The sequence below is a fragment of the Rhea pennata genome, chromosome 3 (genome assembly GCF_028389875.1).
Source record: "Rhea pennata isolate bPtePen1 chromosome 3, bPtePen1.pri, whole genome shotgun sequence".
NCBI classification, from domain to species: Eukaryota; Metazoa; Chordata; class Aves; order Rheiformes; family Rheidae; genus Rhea; species Rhea pennata.
In genome coordinates this window covers 107,785,470-107,804,638 of record NC_084665.1, presented here as the reverse complement: position 1 = coordinate 107,804,638, position 19,169 = coordinate 107,785,470, and the positions used below count along the sequence as shown (strand labels likewise).

General features: G+C 40.5%; 1 protein-coding gene across 5 annotated transcripts in view; it reads left to right on the top strand.

Moving 5' to 3' along the window:
* Positions 1-6,592: 6,592 nt before the first annotated feature.
* FBXO25 (F-box protein 25) overlaps positions 6,593-19,169 on the top strand; it is a 33,044-nt gene continuing 20,467 nt past the window's right edge. For 2 of the 5 annotated variants that reach the window (XM_062571131.1, XM_062571128.1), the window contains exons 1-5: positions 6,593-6,663; positions 9,583-9,629; positions 12,902-13,045; positions 16,909-17,009; positions 18,327-18,376. In XM_062571131.1, coding sequence (XP_062427115.1) covers positions 12,909-13,045; positions 16,909-17,009; positions 18,327-18,376 — 288 coding nt within the window. In that variant the 5' untranslated portion in view covers positions 6,593-6,663; positions 9,583-9,629; positions 12,902-12,908. Of the gene's footprint in view, positions 6,664-8,319; positions 8,407-9,582; positions 9,630-12,901; positions 13,046-16,908; positions 17,010-18,326; positions 18,377-19,169 lie in introns of those variants that run through there. The other 3 variants (XM_062571130.1, XM_062571129.1, XM_062571132.1) reach the window with 3 other exon arrangements.

Genomic DNA, 19,169 nt, shown 5'->3' with positions numbered 1-19,169 from the left:
TATAGATGGAATGCTTATGATTAAAATGTGTTTGCTGGTTGCCATTAAAATTTTGGTAGGTCAGAGAGCCTGATTCTGTTCTCAGGCTGTCATAAGTAAGACTATGTAAGTTGACTAATAAAACTATTATTTAAAGGTACTTCACCTAGATTAGTGAAACTGGAGTAAAGCTAAAGAACTTAGTTTCCAAATGCTTCCTTTTTTTATTCCCTGACTTGTCCTATTTTTCTAAAAAAGAAATGTTACTGTCATAGCAGATGCAGCTTCAGCTGTCGAGATTAAAGCAGTTATTCATACTATTAGTAATTTGGTTTTATGCAATTCTGCAAAACACTGGTTATTTCACAGTTAAATAGGATAGAAGTGTAATATGGACAGACATTTTAACTATGACTAGATATACAAAAGAAGGTAATAGAGCAAAAATGGAGATAGCTAGTGAAAAGTAAGTGTCTGTGGCAGGAGACTGCAAAGTGGGAAATCATCATTCTCTTGTACACAGGTACTTAAAATGTGCAGTGCTGGTGATTTCTCAGTGACAACCTACAGTTGGCTATAATGCAAGTATTATGTCCGGCTTTTTCTCAGTAGCTTGATATTTTTTAATTCATGCTCAATTTATGGTCACTGTAGTCCTCTAAATCTTTTCTGTAGGATCTCAGGACCTTTAACCCCCCACTCATCAAAGTATTTCTCCTCATTTTTACTATTTTGCAATGTCTGTAGTAAATTTCATTCTGTTTTTCAGACCATTTCTTATTTTTCAAAACTTAGCATATCTTCCCACATTCTTACAGATAATCATAGATGCCCGTTGTCTACATACTTTCCATGTATACTCACTACCCCACATTCCAGATCGCTAAAGAGAACGTGTTAATTATAGATTTTTCCCTCCAGAAATTGAAGCTAAATTGACAAATTATAATTTGTTTCTATTTTTTTCTTATTTTAAATAGACATTATATTTTCCATTTTCCAGTTCGATGGCATTTTCCATATCTTCCATATATTTTCTAGATAACTACCAGAAGATCATTTTTTTGAGATCACTTATTGTCTAAGTAACCCAGTTCCTCAGGTCTAGCCAAACTGATGAACACCTAATTTCTCTAAGTACTCTTTAGCTATCTCTATCTTACCCTAGCCTAAAAACGATTCCTTTGTTGCCAGCAGTTCTGTTAGCCATCTCCTTCAGCTGAGCACTTCAGTAAACCTTAATGCAGAACACTTTGTTGAATACTAGACCAACACTTTCTTTAGCCTTCCTGTTACCTCACTCAGCTCCCTACAGTCAGATTCAACTACATCATATAGTCCCTTTGATAGGCTGATAAAGTTTCCCTTTAAAATTTATTAAATTACTTTGTTCCAGCTCTTCATATGGGGAAAGCTGTTTCAGAACCTCTCTTCTATAAGTTAGATAGCTTCCAATTTCTAGATTAAATTTATGCCTATTTTAGTTATCCCAATGTTGTCTCCAGTTTAGATCAGCTTTCTCCTTGAGCTGTATGCTCCTACTTTTGCAGAAGCAATAACTTTCTCTGATGAACACATTTCATGCCACTGATCCAAAACAATTAATTACCTTCATGGATGTATATAAATGTGGTAAAACCAGCTGGTAACTTACCAATACAGTAAGATAGTTTACTTTTAAAACTTCTGTTTTTTTTTTCTGATTAAAAGCTTCATGTAGAACTTTAGAAAATCTTTCATCATCCTTCATTAGCATAAAAAGCAATGGACTTCATTTTTTTGTCATTTCCTGCAGATTTCTATAGCTTGAACTCTCACAAAATTCCACCTCATATAGCAACTTCCTAAATTCATTGCCTTTAAAAAGCAGTTACCTCCCTCTTACACCAGCACAGCTCAGATCATTTGAAAAATGAGAATTTCTTCTCGAAAACTCATTTCTGATCTGACTTACCCCCTACTGTGAATGAGTTAGCTGCAGTATCCAACCTGTCATTGATCAAACAGTAATTTCTGTTGGTGCCTCATTGCTTTCCTTTACAGATTTGTTTCTCGTTATGTAACATGCTGTTTTGCAGATTGTTTCTTTGGAGTTTAACTAAAATCATGTTTCTCATTGCAACACTAAAATTTCCTTTATTTTTTTCATTACTGTTATGTCCCAGTAGACTGTCACCATTTTTTTCTTAGAATATTCACCACTTCTTAAAATTCTTTGTCCTACATTACACAATAATTCTTCCCACTAAAATAAATCTGTTTTTATATTCAACAGTGGATTATTATATAATAAAACACCCTTTGCATTAAAATTCTACATCCAACATTGCTTTGTGTACCTTTGCTAAAAATAATTACATCTTCAAATACAATTGTTAATAACACACCAAAAAAGTGTGTATTTATGCTTTTTTTTAAAACAAGGCTCATACAGAACGCTTCTTTTCCTGAAGACTTCCCATTCCCCAAGGTGTTGGGAGAGCAATTTGTCTCATCTCATTTTGCCAGGGTGCAGGGAGGGCTGGTGGCTCTCTGTGGGCTGGGTGCCAGAAGTAAGCCCCCTGGGCTGGCAGGGCAGGGGCTTCACTGGTCAGAGCCTGTCCCATCACCCCCACAAGGTAGCACGGCAGACCAGGAGATGGTAGCTGGGTGCAACCATCAGTCCAGATCATCAAGCAAGTTTGTGGTGATAAAGCTAGTCCGATGTCAGGCCAGGAAGTCAATCCGCAGGTCGGGGTTGGAACCTGGACCAGCAGGCTACAGAGCCAGGCCAGGCTACGCCCCGCTGCGCTGTGTGGGAGCCTCTCCTCCGAGTCCCCAGAGGGAAGGGGGCTACCCTTCCTCAGCTGCACCAGCCCTGAGCTGGCCCTGAGCCCCAGCAGCCAAGCCTCCGGCAGGGGGGATGCTCTCAGGCCCTTACACTTCTACCATTACCCTAGTACAAATGAAGTATTATTACTTTAATTATTATCTTCTCAAAATTTTGGCAGAGTAACAAGCATAATGAAGGAAGATCAGCAAAGTTAACTCTTGTTTTGACAGTGCTGATGATAAATATTCAGAAAAACTGATGCCAACTACAAAAGAAAGCTCTCAAGAACTGTGTAATACACTGGAAAACACACATTAAATAATATTCAGGACAATGAGGCTTTTGTTCCAGCTTTGGTCTTTTTATTTTTTAGCAATTGGAATCTTTCCTGAAAAGTCCAACTTTGAAAAACTGAATCCTTGGAAAAAAAATAATTACTGGGATTATTTGTTCTTTTCCACATTTAGTTTTCCTTTAAAATATTATGATTTCTTTATTCATTATCATCATGGGCTCCCGTCTGCTGTTTAATGATTTTATTGCTGATGCATCACGTTCTTGTTTCTTTTTGTTAACATTAAATGTTGCTAAGTAACTCAATCAGGCTGTGGTATTATTTAGCATAACTGTTATATTCTTTAAAATACAAATAGAGTTGACTCAGCAAACTGAAAATGACTTTCCCAAAGGCAAGAAGGCCATTTGTATCTATCACAATCCTCATCTTCAGAAGATTCACATAAAGATTGAAAGTGAATGCTATAAATGTGATGATGTAAATTTCCATACTAGGCATTTCAGGAAATACAAATGGTTGATGAAAAATATTTGCACCTTCTCCATGAAGCCTGTCCTATACCACCATGAATAACAAGACTTATTTTGCTTTTATTTATGTGTCTGGGCTCTTAAAAACAAAATAACTTAAAAGCAAAACAGCTTGGCTTTCCATCAGTACAAGCTCATTTAGAGAATTCACCTTTGCTGTGGTTTATTAGACAGAAGTCATAATTTAAATAAATAAATAGGAAAGAAATTGGAGAGATGGAATTTGCCATTTTATTTAGCTCTCCTAATTTCATGTAAATGTGGCAACAGTTTAGACTGCCTCATCTGCATTGCTCATATGGACCTGCTATCACAGTAATTGCCAAGTCTAAAAACAGGAGACAGTCTAGGTTTAATGCAATCTTCATTTTACATCCCTTTGAAATAACCAAAAGCAGTAACAGTCACACTACAGATCAGTTTGTTCAATTTCCTGCACAAAAGAAAGAAACTGCTTTAGTGCTAAATAAAAGAAAATACGGAAGGTCTACAAAAGGATTGTGACACTAGAAAAGAAAAATCCACACAGGATTTTAAGAATATACTGAACCAGAATAGTCTCAAACACTATGAAATTACTCAAAAATTGTTTGAATGTGTTAATGATCATTAGAATTACCTTAAAAGTTCCCATGTCCTGCTATGTTATATTTATGTTTCAAATCCCCCCCCAAAAAAACATATTTTCTTTTGTATATTTTTAACCCAGACAAGTGGCTCTGTGCTAAAAATAAAATAAAAGCCACATTGTTGAAGTTCCCTGCAATGTGTAATTAATGTAAATAGACTGAAGCCAGCAAGGAAAATACTATAAAAGATGAATCTAAGTGGGAGTGAATATTCATGAAGTAGAGGAGTTGTCATGGAAAACTCAATTACTTATGTACCTCAGCTATTAATGACTGTATTAAATTTACAGGGCAAATCAAAATGTGTGACTACCCAAGCCAGGACAGCTTGTTCTTGCCCTTCTAGTATCTAGACCATAAAAGAGAAAAAAGGCACAAGAAACACATCTCTGTAGCCTCTACAAATTTTATCCTTTCTAAGGCATGAGGTTTCCAGGGTTCCTATCCACCAACAGGGCTTGATAGTTAAGGAAGTAAGTACTATTTCTGGGGATATTTATGCATGGCAGCTATGGTTTGCAATACTTCTGCTATTTGTTGCATGTCAGCATCTTACTAAGGTCCTCTAGCCCTCAGAGGTTCTGCGCAGACCCTATTTATGGCTCTATTCACACATCTTTATCTGAATCTTTCTCTTCTCCATGTTGAAGTTCCTCAAATCAGACAGGAAGGTGCCAGGCTCTCCAAGTTTACTTCTAACATTTTCCTGTCCATATAATGTGTATAGTGACTTCCTCCCCTTAAGTTATTCCCACTATGGTGGCACTCATCTAATAGCTCTGGGACCAGCTTATCTTTTTTCTTCACTGTTTAAGAATCTATGTGAGCATATGCAAGTGCTTGTACTTCTGCACCAAAAAAGCACTATCTTTCAGCATTTGCTGCCTAGTCCTCAGCTAAATACAAGAATACTGCATCATGTTTAGTGACCTGAGTCACTTTTGGATCAGATGTCTAGCTCACAAGGGTCCTTCTACTAGTCAAATCCCACTTGCCATAGAAGATCAGCCTGCCAGGGCTGTGAGGTAACTGTGTACTGGTCTTATGTCTAGGGAAGAGAAAAAGGAGAAGGAAGTTAAAGATGAAAGGGGTTTTGCCACAACATGCAGCAAATTTCTAGAGCTACTGGAGAGAGTCCAGCATAGGGCTACGAAGATGATCAGAGGGCTGGAGCACCTGCCCTATGAGGAACGGCTGCGAGAGCTGGGCCTCTTCAGCCTGGGGAAGAGAAGACTGAGGGGGGATCTTATCAATGTGTACAAGTACCTGAAGGGAGGGTGTCAAGGGGATGGGGACAAACTCTTTTCAGTTGTCCCATATGACAGGACAAGAGGCAATGGGCAGAAATTGAAGCACAGGAAGTTCCTCCTGACCGTGAGGGGGAATTTCTTCCCTGTGAGAGTGACGGAGCCCTGGCACAGGTTGCCCAGGGAGGTGGTGGAGTCTCCTTCTGTGGGGATCTTCAAGGCCCGCCTAGATGCAACCCTGTCTACCATGCTCTAGGTGACCCTGCTTGAGGAGGGAGGTTGGACTAGATGATCTCCAGAGGTCCCTTCAACCTTACTGATTCTGTGATTCTATGATTCTATCCAAGAAAGAATGGTCTCATAAAAAGCCGAGCAATGCAATTTACACGTCACTGGCAGACTAGTGTGGAAACTAAGTGATGCTGATTCTTAAACTTGCTAGCTTATCTTTTCTTTCCAGGGCCAGGAGCACTGGAAACCTCAGTCAACTAGAGGTGAGGTGCACCCTGCCTTCTCTCCACCACCCATAAGGGATCTCTCCAGCACAGAATCCCTCATTGCATATTCCTCCAACTGCCTATTTTCATAAAACTTGTGGTGCTTGCGTATCTTTGAGACAACTACCTACCCTTCGAATCGGACTGAAATCAGGGAACGGGCTTAAAAACCGATGCCGGGAACGGCCGCGCCCACACCACCGGGCGCACGGCCCGGCCCCGGCCCTTGGGCTCGGCGCCCGCCCCACGCGCCGCCCCGCCCCCAACGCCTCGGCCCCGCCCCGCCCCGCCCCTCGCGCCGCCCCGCCCCGCCCCACCGCCCCGCCCCACCGCCCCGCCCCGCCCCACCCCGCCCCACCCCACCGCCCCGCCCCCAAGGCCTCGGCCCCGCCCCACCCCGCCCCACCGCCCCGCCCCGCCCCGCCCGCAGCGCCCCCTCCCTCCGACCAAAACATTTACACGTGCGTCTAGCTAACCCCCTCACGTGACGCGGCTGGCCCGCGCCGGCCGGTGACGCCACCAGCCTCCTCCGCCAATGGAGAAGCGCAGAGCAGGGTAGCAACAAGCGCCGCCACTGGCGGCCAATCAGCGGCGCCGGGGGCGTGGGGAGCGCAGCCCCATGTTACTTCCGTCAACAGCCCCGGGGCCCGGGCCTAGCGCGGGGCCATCAGGTAGGGGGGACGAGGGAGGAGTGAGGGGCGCCGGGAGGGATTGAGGTGCCGGGGGGGGGGCACAGGTGGTGTGGGGCGGCTGTGGTGACTGGGGTTCGGAGGCGATGTGTATGAGCCCTGGGGGGGTTGCGGCGGTGTGGGGCAGGTGTGAGACCTGGGGGGCGGCGGTAGTGGCGGTGTGGGGCAGGTGTGAGATCTGGGGAAGGGGGGGTAGTGGCGGTGTGGGGCAGGTGTGAGACCTGGGGGGCGGCGGTAGTGGCGGTGTGGGGCAGGTGTGAGACCTGAGGGGGAGGGTAGTGGCGGTGTGGGGCAGGTGTGAGGCCTGGGGGGGGGGTAGTGGCAGTGTGGGACAGTTGTGATGGATGGGAGGTGAAAGGGGTTCAAGGTAATGTGGGGTGGATGTGGAGCCAGACCTCTTTGGCAGAGCAAGGGTTGCTGGAATGAAGCAGAGGGTACAAAGTTCAGTTGGGGCGAATGAGCAGGCTAACGCACCTTGTTTGGAAGTGAAAGGTGGATGGGCTGGTTGCACTTAAACCGCTGTATGGGGAAGTAACAGCAGCAAAAGGGGTGTGGAAGAGAAGCTGATGGGTCCAGGGACTGAGGTGGTGAGGATTTGGGGGCTCAGAGGCAGTGTGAGGGGAGTGAAGGGAGTCACAGGCAGTGTGGGGTGGGTGTGAGGGGCTTGGGGGACCAAGGCTCTGTGAGGGACTGGGGGTCAGAGGCAGTGCTGGGCAGCTGTGATGGTGGGAGTCAAAGGCAATGGAGAGGGAGGGAGTAAGTGGCAGTACGGAGCAGGTATGAGACCTGGGGGGAAGGGGCAGTGTGGGACAGGTGTGATGGCTGGAGTAGGGGGTTCAGGGTATGTAGATGTGGAGCCAGAGCTCCTTGGCACAGCAAGGGTTAGGACAGCAGCAGGCTGCAGGGATGAAGCAGAGTGTACAAGGTTAGTTGGGGTGAATGAGCAGGCTAACGCACCTTGTTTGGAAGTGATAGGTGGATGGGCTGGTTGCACTTAAACCGCTGTATGGGGAAGTAACAGCAGCAAAAGGGGTGTGGAAGAGAAGCTGATGGGTCCAGGGACTGAGGTGGTGAGGATTTGGGAGGTCAAGGGCAGTGTGGGGCAGGTGAGAGGGGATGAGGGGATTGCAGGCAGTGTGGAGTAGGTGTGAGGGGTCAGGGGTGAGAAGCAGTGAAGGGTGGCTGTGATGGCTGAGGGTCAGAGGTTGTGGAGGGGGTGGAAATCGGTGGTGGTGTGGGGCAGGTTTGAGGGGAGCTGTAGGCAGTGGGAGGGTAAGTGGTAGTGTAGGGCAGATGTGAGGAGTGGAGCAGGCTGGGGGGGCAAGGCAGTGTGAGGGACTGGGTGTCAGAGGCAGTGTTAGATGGCTGTGATGGCTAGGGTCAGAGGTGATGAGGGGGTAAGTGTGGGGTGGGGTGGATGTGAGAGCTGGCAGGGGGGACTGGTGGTGTGGTGCAGGTGTGAGACCCATAGTTGTGGGGTGGGGGTTATAGAGATCTGGCCATGTAGGGCAGATTTGAAGTCAGAGCTCCTTGACAAAGCAAGGATTGGGACAGCAGCAGGTTTCAGGGAAGAAACAGAGGGTACAAAGTTCAGTTGGGGCGAATGAGCAGGCTAACGCACTTTGTTTGGAAGTGAAAGTTGGATGGGCTGGTTGCACTTACTTCCCCATACAGCAGTTTAACAGCAGGAAAAAGGGTGTGGAAGAGGAGCTGATGAGTCCAGCGGTGAGACACTGTGTGGGATGTATGTGAGCAGCTGGGCTTGAAAGGCGGTGTGTTGTAGATGTAAGGTCTGGTGAGCAGAGGCAGTGTGGGGTGGATGTGAGGGGTGTGGGGTGGGGTGGGCATCAGAGGTAGTGTGGGAAGTATGTGAGAGGTAGGGGAAATCAGAGTCAGTGAGGGGCAGGCGTGAGATACGGAGAGACTGAAGTGGTACGGGATGGGTGTGAGGGCCAAAGGAGCTGAGGCAGTGTGAGGTGAGTTTGAGGGACTGGGGGTCACAGTTAGTATGGAGTGCATGTGAGGGCCAGGGGCACTGAGGTGTGGGGCTGGAGGGAGGTGGATCTGGAGTAAATAGCAGAGGCCTGTTGGGCTTGGGCTTTTGGACTGAGTGTAGGGCGAATGTGCCTGCAGCATTCAGTGCTGCAGTAGTTTCAGACTAGTATTATGGGTAAGTGGCACTAAAGGGAGTGGGTGTGAGGGCAAGGGTGGATGGGGCTGGGGAGCTTGACTGGAAGAGTAGAATTTGGGAGTATCAGCTGTATGCACAAGGATGGGGGAGTTTGGAGAAGCTAGAATTGGGACATCAGGTAGTAGAAGGGAAGAAGCAGAGCATACAGATTTCATTGGGGATGATTGAGCAGGCTAACTCACCTTGTTGGTGAGTGAAAATTGGATGGGCTGGCTTATAACTGCTCTATAGGGACTTAACAGCTGAAATGGGGGAGGATGAGAAGCTAAGGAGCTGATGCTTGTGATCTTGCAGAAGTCTGAGGTTTGATTTGAAATGGTCACTTAATATGAAGAAATGTATGGGACAGGAAGTGTGGAATCAGTCTCTGATTTCTGACTCATAGTGGTTGACTGGGTTAGCTCCAGGAAGACGAGTAAGCTCCTTGTAGTGTGAGTGTAAAGGAGCAATTTCTGTTGAAAACAGAACTGCTAAAAGGATTTTGGTAGCAGGGTAAGGGCAGAGATGAGGATGCTCTTGGAATATTAGGGGGAAAAGAGAAGCTTATTCCCAGTGTGTTGGCAGCAGTCTTGATGGTGATCAACAGGAGGGATTTGGATCTGAATTATACATTCCTAAGTGTCTGAGAGATCTTTCCCAGTAAAGAGGCACAGAAACAGGCTGTCTTGCAGCAATTTTGAATGTTACTATAGTGGTGTTTACTTTTGTAGTGAGTTACCCACCTCATTGAAAGCAGAGCTGCCTTGGAAGTGCAGGGGTGAGTATAGCAGTTACTGTAACTTCAAACTGTAGTAAGGCTGACATATACAGTCCTCCTCTTCTGTACTGCTTGCTGGTGAGTCTTGTTTACTCAGTGTGTTTTTTTTTTTTTTTTTTTTTTTTTTTTTTTTTGGTACTCTTCTGAGAAGAAGGTGTGTGATGCAAAGTAAAGAGCCCTGTTCTTCTGAAGTACAGGCAAAGTCATTTTGAGTAGTAGAGTAGTAAAGAACCCTATTGCATTCTCCCCAAAATCCAAGTGTAGTCAAACTTGTATTGTGGTAAAAGTCTGAACACAGCAAACATGTACTGAATATATGCCTAGATAAAATGTGCAGAAACTGTTGGAAGCCAGCTGTGGTCTGGAAGCCAACAGCTGAAAGCGTTGAATTAGTGGCACGCTGTTCTGGGAAGCAAAGAGTGAGTAGAGGCATAGCAAAACCACAAATGTCCAAGCAGACATAGTCCATGATCACTTGCTTTGAGATGCGCATATAGGAAAGTGATTTAGAATACCGTGCAGTTTCTTAAAATTTGGTCCCTTCTGCACTCCTAAAAACTTAACAGTGATCAACTACAAATAGGCTTTGCTAAAGGAAGTGAGAAGCAATGCTTTTTTTTTTTTTTTTTCCTAATTGTGTGTGGGCTGTTACTAAATGAATACTTCTACAATTCTGACTCCATGAGCTACAATTTTTGAGCGTGTATAAGAGTCCTTTATGTGGATTTTTCACTCATGGGATGCACTCCTAGCTTGTGCAATAATGAAACTATATATTAGGCTAAGAATATCTGTTTTGGGGGAGGGGGAGAAATAGGTCGACGTGTACCAACCTCACATAGTTATAGACTCTCTGCAATCTTCCACAAATGCTTAAGTAGTTTTGAATAAGTTATGTTATAGTGTGTGATTTTTCTAATACCTTTTTAAAAGAAGAAAATAAAAGCTGTGCTCAGCACATCATTAACTTGAATCATCGATGTCTTTTTAGGTGCTTTTTGTTTTTAGTATGTATTTCTAGGATTTCTGGAAGAGCATCAGTAGTCTATGTTGACACTTGCTGAGATTATTATTCTTAAAAGCTTAATGATTTTTTCATGTGAGGGATGATACAAAAACCTTATTCTATGTTGAGAAATTGCCATGAAAGATGATCAGTGTTTTCAGGTCATCTTAAAGATCTGAAAGGTAATTGGGTTTATGGCATTTAAGTATTGAAACATATCATTTTAACACCAATGCAGCTCTGTAGAAGAAAGTTTATATATCGCACTTAAACTGATTGCCATGTATCCCAAGACCAGTGTGTGTTTTCCAAGAATTCAAGAATTCATAAAGCATACAAAGCACCTTATTCTGTAACAGTATTATGATGAGCTTTTGGACTTCTGATGCTTCCACCTACTTGAGCAAAATATTTCAAGCTTTCTTAGGTGCTTTCAGAAAGGTTTTATTTATATTTATCTTCATTTGCTAACAATACACCTGTGTTACCTTGCTGCAAGTATATCATCTCAGTGTTTTTACTTGCTTTTCCCAACCATTCTTAATCATTTTAAGTATTCTTGAAGTGTTTTTAATCTCTTTTTTTTTAAGTTTATCTATTCAGCCTCTAATGGTTGCTACGGTTCTGAATTCTTTCAAGTTCCTGACTTTCTTGCACCAAGTGCACCTGATATAGTACTTTTTCTGGTCAGCAGTTCTGATACAGAAATGGGTTGTGAGCGCTATATATCTAGATATAGTTCAAAAAATTCTTTTATGTTCTAAAACTATGTATTTTTGACTTGATGTCTGCTGTTTTCCTAGTTTCTTTTAATGGCTTAGAAATATTTGACATAAAGTGTATCTATCTTGGAGGGATTAAGATACTCTAACCTATATTATTCTGAAACACATGCATGAGCAACATGCATATTTAAACATATGCATCATAAAAATAAGAGGCCTTATTTTAAGCCTAAATGAGAGACATTTTAAACAGTTTTGAGCAAAACATGTTTTGGTTCATATTTGTTAGGAAGCAATAAAAAACTGGAAATCCAGATAAGCTGCAAGTAGAGACTTTGTGGTTGGAGAAAAAGGAAAATATGCTAAATGCTACAAATGATTGCTCTTGGGTGTAGAGGAGGGCAGTTATGAATAGCAAGGGGACTTTCCTCAGTGCTGAGGCTGAACAATGCACTTCCAGATTTTTTTTTTTAATAAACCTGACTCATGTAATATGTCTGTCTTCAGGCTTATGCTTCTGTTTCTTCTCCTGTTCTAACTAATGTATGAAGCAGATTCTGATCAGGAGTACAAATGGATGAATCAATCCATACAGTTGTGTTTGACTAATACTTTTGCAAGGGGAAAGAAAGGTTAGAAATGCGGTTACCAGGCACAGAACTATTGATGTTCTATTGATCTATTTTAGCATGTATTTCAAATGTGATAGCACTAGTTCTTTCTGTTTACAGCTTGCACATGAAATCCCTATTTAAAATAAGGAGAAACATGTATATAACAAATGAGAAAAATAGAGTAAGAGGTAGTAAGATAAGATTCTTTAAAGTGTAGAAAACTTTTCTTGAAATTCTTAGAGTTCACATGTGTCAGATGTGAACCTCCATTTCAGGAAGGGATAGTGGAACGCTGAGTGATATATCTGTTATGACTTGCATGTCTTTGTAGGTAGACATTCAACTGTTGACTTTTTATTGCAGTCTCCATTTGTCCAGGATATCTAGTTAATAGCTCATTTTAGGAGGTGACCCTCAACAATTGAAAAAAATATTTGGGGAAATGAAGCTTCCCTTACTGGGAATTCATTGTATTACAGTGTAGTGCTATGTCAGTATTTAGAACTCTTATAGAATTGATAAAAGGAGCAACATGGACTTGTGCTTAATAAACTTCGTGACAGTCATTTGTTTCTCGTATCTCAGAATTGATAATCTGCTTGTATTCTATGTAGTGTGCTCTGACTTGATCAATCTTACTCTTTTCTGTATCATCCCTCTCCTGGATTACTGTGACACTTTTCTTTGTTTTCTGAAGAACTAGGAATCCTACTGTTATTTGCTAAAGGGGTGAGAAGAAAGATGTTACAGAATCAAAGAAGTCCTTAGGAAACTATTGAATCTGTTTCTTAGCAGAATGCTCTACAGAGAGCTTTCCTCAATGTAACTGTAATTTTACACTGAAACAGAGAACACTGAAATAATGACAAGATGTTCTGCAGCTTTTGTAAATAATTACTGTGCGAACAATCTTCTTGCTGCTTATAGAGAAACCATGCCATTTTTGGGCCAAGACTGGAGATCCCCTGGATGGAGATGGGTTAAAACAGAAGATGGATGGAAACGTTGTGAACCCTTCAGTCCTGCACTTGAGGATGGGAATAGTCAGCTTAGTGACATCAGTCACACGATGTAAGTTCCAAAGGATGATTATCTTGGGTGATAGTTGATGGGAAGGCAAAAATAGACTTAATTTGCATTCAGACTGGAAATGTTGTATTACATGATTTTGTTGGCACATGTAAGAAGCATACAAAAACAAGTGTGTATTTTATTTAACTAGTTAACTAGGCAGGTAGGATACTCTTCTGGAGACTGTTTACCTCTCACCTTAAACTGTGCACAGAACTTAAATATTTACATCCTGTATTTTATGTCTTAAATAAATAAATAAATAAAGTACTATTAAAAGATAAATGTGATACAAGTTTCAAATGCAAAAGGCCTGCTGAAGTTTGTGTTAATTCTCTAACACATATGACTGTATGTGCTCATGTAGAACAGGTGAGAAATAAATTAGTTTGAGACTGAAGTAAAATAGTACTTGTGGTGAATATCCATCTACTGGTGATATGATTTTGTCCTAACAAATTCCTACTTGGTTTCTTTGCCAAAAAGTAATTCTCAGGGAGATAGTATTCTTGGTTATAAATTCCAGCTTAATAGTTTTATAATGAGAAAGGGAGTGTTCGGTGTTTTTGCTGTTAGTCCAGTAGAATATCAGGCAATTTTTTTTTCTCCTAGTCTTCAAGTACTGGCGTTGTCTTTCCAGAGATAGATTTAAAATAGCTATTTTTGGAAAGATATCAAAGTCTTGAAGTTCAAGATAAGAACATTAGACTAAGTTTAAGGGACTGGTCATGAAATACCCTGAAGAAAGTTTTCATGAAATCTGAGGTGGCCAATGACTTGAATTTCTTAGCTAGTTTGTTAGTTTTTTTTCAGAATCCCAAACTTGGGTACCACTGTGGTCTTGAGCAGACACCTTCATCTGTGATGATCTTACAGTTCCCCATTTTCATCCTACAGGTCTCCTACTTACCTAAGCCAAACCATACCACATCAATTCTATGCTCTGTACCTTTCCCTAATTTTATTCAGCTTCTACCTATTCAGTTAAAAATAGATAGTGTCTATTTAAACTGCAGGATCGAAGTTGGTATTTATTGGTATAGTGGCACTGCTTTGGAGAAGTTTTACTACAGTCTGAGAACTTTGGTTCTATCAGTTGCTTGCTTTTTGCTGTTAAACTTTTTGCTGTTGATACTTATTTACACAATAACATAGATTAAATTAGATTGGAAAGTGCTCTGGAGGTTGACTGGTCCAAACTCCCACTCAAAGCAGAGCCAACTGAAAGGCTGTGAAAGGCCTTGGTCAGATGAGTTTTCTATATCTTTAGAGAGAGACTCCACAGCCTCTCTTGGCTCCTATTCAAAGTTTTGTTACCTTTGCTGTAATTCTCCATTCTTTCCCCCCCCCCCCCCCCCCCCAAAAAAAAAAAATCCACCAGAAGATTTTCTGTTGTGGCTTGTGTCCATTGCTTCCTGCCTTAGTGACAGGAACATACCACCATGAGCAGTCTAGCTATGTTTTCTTTATACCCTCCCATTAAAGACAGTGACAACATCCCCTCCTCCTGTCGTCCTTCAGCTTTCTCTTAAGACTGAACAGACTCAGTTCTCTCATCCTCGTTTATCGTGCTCCTACACTTAATCATCTTGATATCTTCTTGCTCGACTTACTCCAGCACGTGAATACCTTTTTTCATATTGGGGAGCCAAAAACTGGACACTCTCTAGTCCAGATGAAGGGTCTCAAGTGACAACTTGAAGGTGATAATCATGTCTTTTAGCCTGCTGGTTTTGCTTGTGTTAATACAGCCCAGAATACATCTGACTTTCTTCGATGCTAGGGACCACTGCTAATCGTGTTCAGTTTGTTGTCCACCAGTATCTGTGGCGCCTTCTCTGCAAAGCTATTTCCTATCCCATCTATGCCCAACCTGTACTAGTACATGAAATTACTGCATCACAGGTGCAGGACTTTGTATTGAAATAGGGTAACATACTGTGTTTTGCTGACTAGTTGTGCTGTATCATCCTAGACCATTTGGAAGCAAATATCTATGTTTATGGAACAGACAGCTCAGCTTAGGATATCTATTCATGTGATGTAGTGCTGAATAAAAATGAGGAAATGTAGAACAGCTTCTTTTTTTGTGGGAGAAGTATGTAGTAAGCAATATGTAAATACTTTTCTGTGTGGTTGGTGGTTTGACTGTTCTTTGAACATGCTGTATAAAGGGATGAGAGTGAGCACAGATCTGGTGGTTCTGACAGGTTCTTTAATTTCACTAGTTAAAATAAGATGCTGTGTTCACAAAAATATTCTTAAATTATACTAAAGATAGCATATGGGTATTGTGGTTCAGAGAGCACTGAGGACAGTTTATTGCATACAAAGAAATTCAAGCTGCGTAGCTGACTGAAAAATTCACTTTACTGTTGCTTCTATTCTGATCTGTGAGAGAAGGTACAGACAGAATTGCTTGGCAAATTTTGTCTGACAACAAAGCTGTTACCTTCAGTTGAGCTTTGAGATCAGAGGTCTAGCTGCATTTTTCAGAATTTAAACTGGGTAATTCAGATGAAACAACATTTTGAGTTTTTTCAATTTGTGGATCTTCAACCTAAGCTAGCTTTTTTTCTGATTACAGCAATTTTAAAAATACTTTTTGCACAGCATGTGGTCATCCTTTTGAGCAGATTGTTCAGGACCTGAAAATTTTAACTATACAAATTAGTAACAATAGACTTTACTATTTAATGTATGCCATCTAATGCCTAGATGCAAGTTATTTTTAAATGCACCCAGTTTGAAAACATTCAGCTATTTCTGGAGTAATTTAAGTTTAACTTGACAGTGATAAATAGATTCACCTGGAAAATTTCAGATTTTTCTTAAAAGTGAATGGTAGTGTGTGGGAAAAGGCTTATATACAATTTTCTTGTCAAAGAATGAAATAAAAGGGAGACAAAATAGTTTAAGCTTCAGCTCCACGTAAGTAAATTCTGCTTATTTGCACAGTACTGTTGCCTTTATATGAAGAAAGATTTCCCTTATCTTTGTGCTAGAAAAATGGACACCTATTCTTATCTGTATTGCTATTCCTTATCTTAATTATAATTCATTATAATTATCTGCACAGATGGAAAGTAAAACCATAATTAAACTGCAGAGTTTTATGTAGCACAAGCAGATTTTCTAATGTGAGTTTTAGAAAGGTCAGTTTATCCAACAACTTTTTTCTATATTGCTATTCTGTATAACTCTCTTTGTCTAGTTAGATAGCTGACTGTCAAATAGCTGATCCTGCCTGTGAGAGAAGGGTGATGGATTGCATGATCCTTGATGGTTCTACCAATAACTGGTAAAACAGTATGATAATTCCTAAATTATGTACAGGGTTGTGATTAAGGTATTTATTTAAAATAGTCATACATTTATCCAAGATAAGAACTTGTCCATAAGTTGACAGTAGTAAAAAGAGATGTCTTTATCATTGTTGGCTGCCTATCTAGAAAAGTATGTTCAATAATTTCATACTTGTTTTCACCCATATGTGCTGCAGAGCTTCACAAGGCTTGGACAATTTCAAATAGTGCTTTTAATACACAAGACCTTTGCAGACAGCTAGTTGTTCAACTAGTGTTGTCTCCTCAGTAATCCTTCCCATGACTTAAAGTATTTTTCTAATAGCTATTTTGTATGTGTTTACTTTTAACAAAAAGTTCAAAACTGCTGGCAAGAAAAGAGCAAGACATCTTCTCCCTTAAGATAGGTACTGATACAGACCTTCAGGTAGAGGAACATCTTTTAAAATACAATTTTTCCAACTGGCAGACTTTTTTTTTTTGAATGCAAGGAGTTAAAAGCTGTGTGCAGTTTAAATATTTAATCCCTGTTGTTTTAATTAAATATTTTCATTTCAGCATCTTAGCTGGTGATGAAGAAACATATAGTACTGAAGACTGTGAATTTGCAACCAAGAAAAGGAAAAAAGATCACTGTAGGAACAACTCAAATCCACAGTGTAAGTCTGATTTGTTTTCACTTGTTTTAGACTTTCTCAAGTTCAACAAAATTAAATATTTATATAATGGCCATTCATATATGGAGCAGTCCTCTGATTTATGTCTACTTCTCATTTATAACTTTGTTGCCAGTACAGAAGTGATCTACCTTAACTGAACTATGGCATTGATTGTTATTACTTGATTTTCAGAGATCAAAGATAGCTCGTTTAAGATTTGTGATACCCAAGTAACAAATGTTTTCTGATACTGACCTATTTTTTTTGTTTTGTGGATTCATCTTAGATGAAATTCTTGTGGATGCTTATGGAAGCTTCTGCTTCAGCAGTTTTATTTTTGGTTAACTCAAATTCTGATTATTGAAGTAGCTCTGGAATCACTTCAGAAGTAAATATCTTCTGTCATAATGCCTATCGATTTTGGTAAAATTATTGATACCAAATTTCTTCAAGAATATTTCCTTAATTTTTTAAACTGAATTAGCAAAGCTATTTGTGTTAATTCTTATTGTTGAAGGAGTAATTGTCCTTTAGGCTGTAAATATATCCATGACGATGAGTAAACTTCTTGAAGTAGAAAATTCAGCAAAGAGCAAAAAAAAAAAAGACTTCACAAGCTTCTTTTTGAGTTTCTAATACTTTTGACTTTCCGTATTTGTACCTTCCAGAACTGCAACAGAGATAATCTTGGGGAAAACTGTAAGCTTCTTCAGTCTTGGCTGGGCTTGAGTGGTTATATGTAAGAGCAGAGTTTCATTTGTTAACATATCCAGATATATAAAAGTGAAAGGTCTGTGTAATTGCTTTTATTAGTCTTATATGGTTGATTGTGTAAGCATATTCTGCAGCATCCAGAAATGATTGGAACAACCTGATATAGATCAGCCACCTTTGTAAAAGAAAATAGACTAGAAAGGTAGACTCTTCAGGAATAAAAATGTTACTCATTTCTATACCCTTTTGTGTTAGGTGATGAGGAATCTTTTTGACTGAAAAGGAGTTCTGTGAGAGAAATGGGTTTTGGTACCCAGTCAACAGAAATTGTATTAGAGATGCCAGTTGTATCCCTGCTCCTGAGTGTCTGATTTATAAATTTATTTAACTTAGTTGCCTTCAGCGTCGATTTTCTTTTTTAAAGTATATCTCTCCTGAAAATTTGTAACTATTTCTTTTGGACTTTGTAAACTTTCTCTATTAAAACTATTCTAATAGCTTTTCTCTTGTGGAGCAATTTATTGAGGATGGTCCATTTTCTTCAATTAATTTCTGGAAGACATTATCTAAAATGAAAGTTAATTGTGTTTATTTTTATTTTAGGTTTTTATCGTGAAAAATGGATTTATGTTCATAAGGAGAGCACCAGAGAAGTAAGTCTTGCATGCTGTGGGCCAAATTCTGTATTCCTTATGCTGCTTAATTGATGGATAGCACATATAAATAAATGTGTTTGTGCTATGTCTTCACAGAAATTATATTCAGATCAATTTTCACTGATAGTGTGTGTTCACATGTTGATAGTAAGGCCTTCAAAAAACCTGCGCATATTTTTTTTTTTTTTTTCTGGCAAAAATGTGTGCTAATACAAGCCAAGCTAATGTGCCCAATATGCCTTGTTTTTATCTTTATTGAAGCTCTTTACTGTATTGGAAAAAAATTTTAATGCATCTGTCACGCTGTATTCAGTGTTCCGTCCCAACTTTTTCTCTGTGCTAATACATACCATGTAGTCACGTTGTTCAGATGCTGTATTCACTGCAGTGCTTGACAGCAGCCTTTCAGAGGCAGAAAGGAAGAGTCTTCATTTAAACCAAATATTAGTGGGTTTTTTGACTGACAGATGACTAACTGACCAGATGAGAATTTCTAGTGACAACAATGGCAGGAAAACTTGCTGTTTCAAGGAGCCCTGGAATTCATTTGCGCTCTTACTGAATTAAAGATGTTTAGTGTTACTCAGAGAGGGACAAAAGGCAAATCAGCAGTAAGTTCTGTTTTCAAGCTTTCTTCACAAAAAATTTGGCTTGATAAGGCTTTTAAGCATGGCTTTAGCAGTAGTTTAGTCAGGGAATAGCCATAATTGTTTAAATTTCAACAAAAGTTTTTGTCCACAAGTGTTATTTCTCAGTACTGTCAGTAAGCAGAGTCATGCATGTTGTGAAG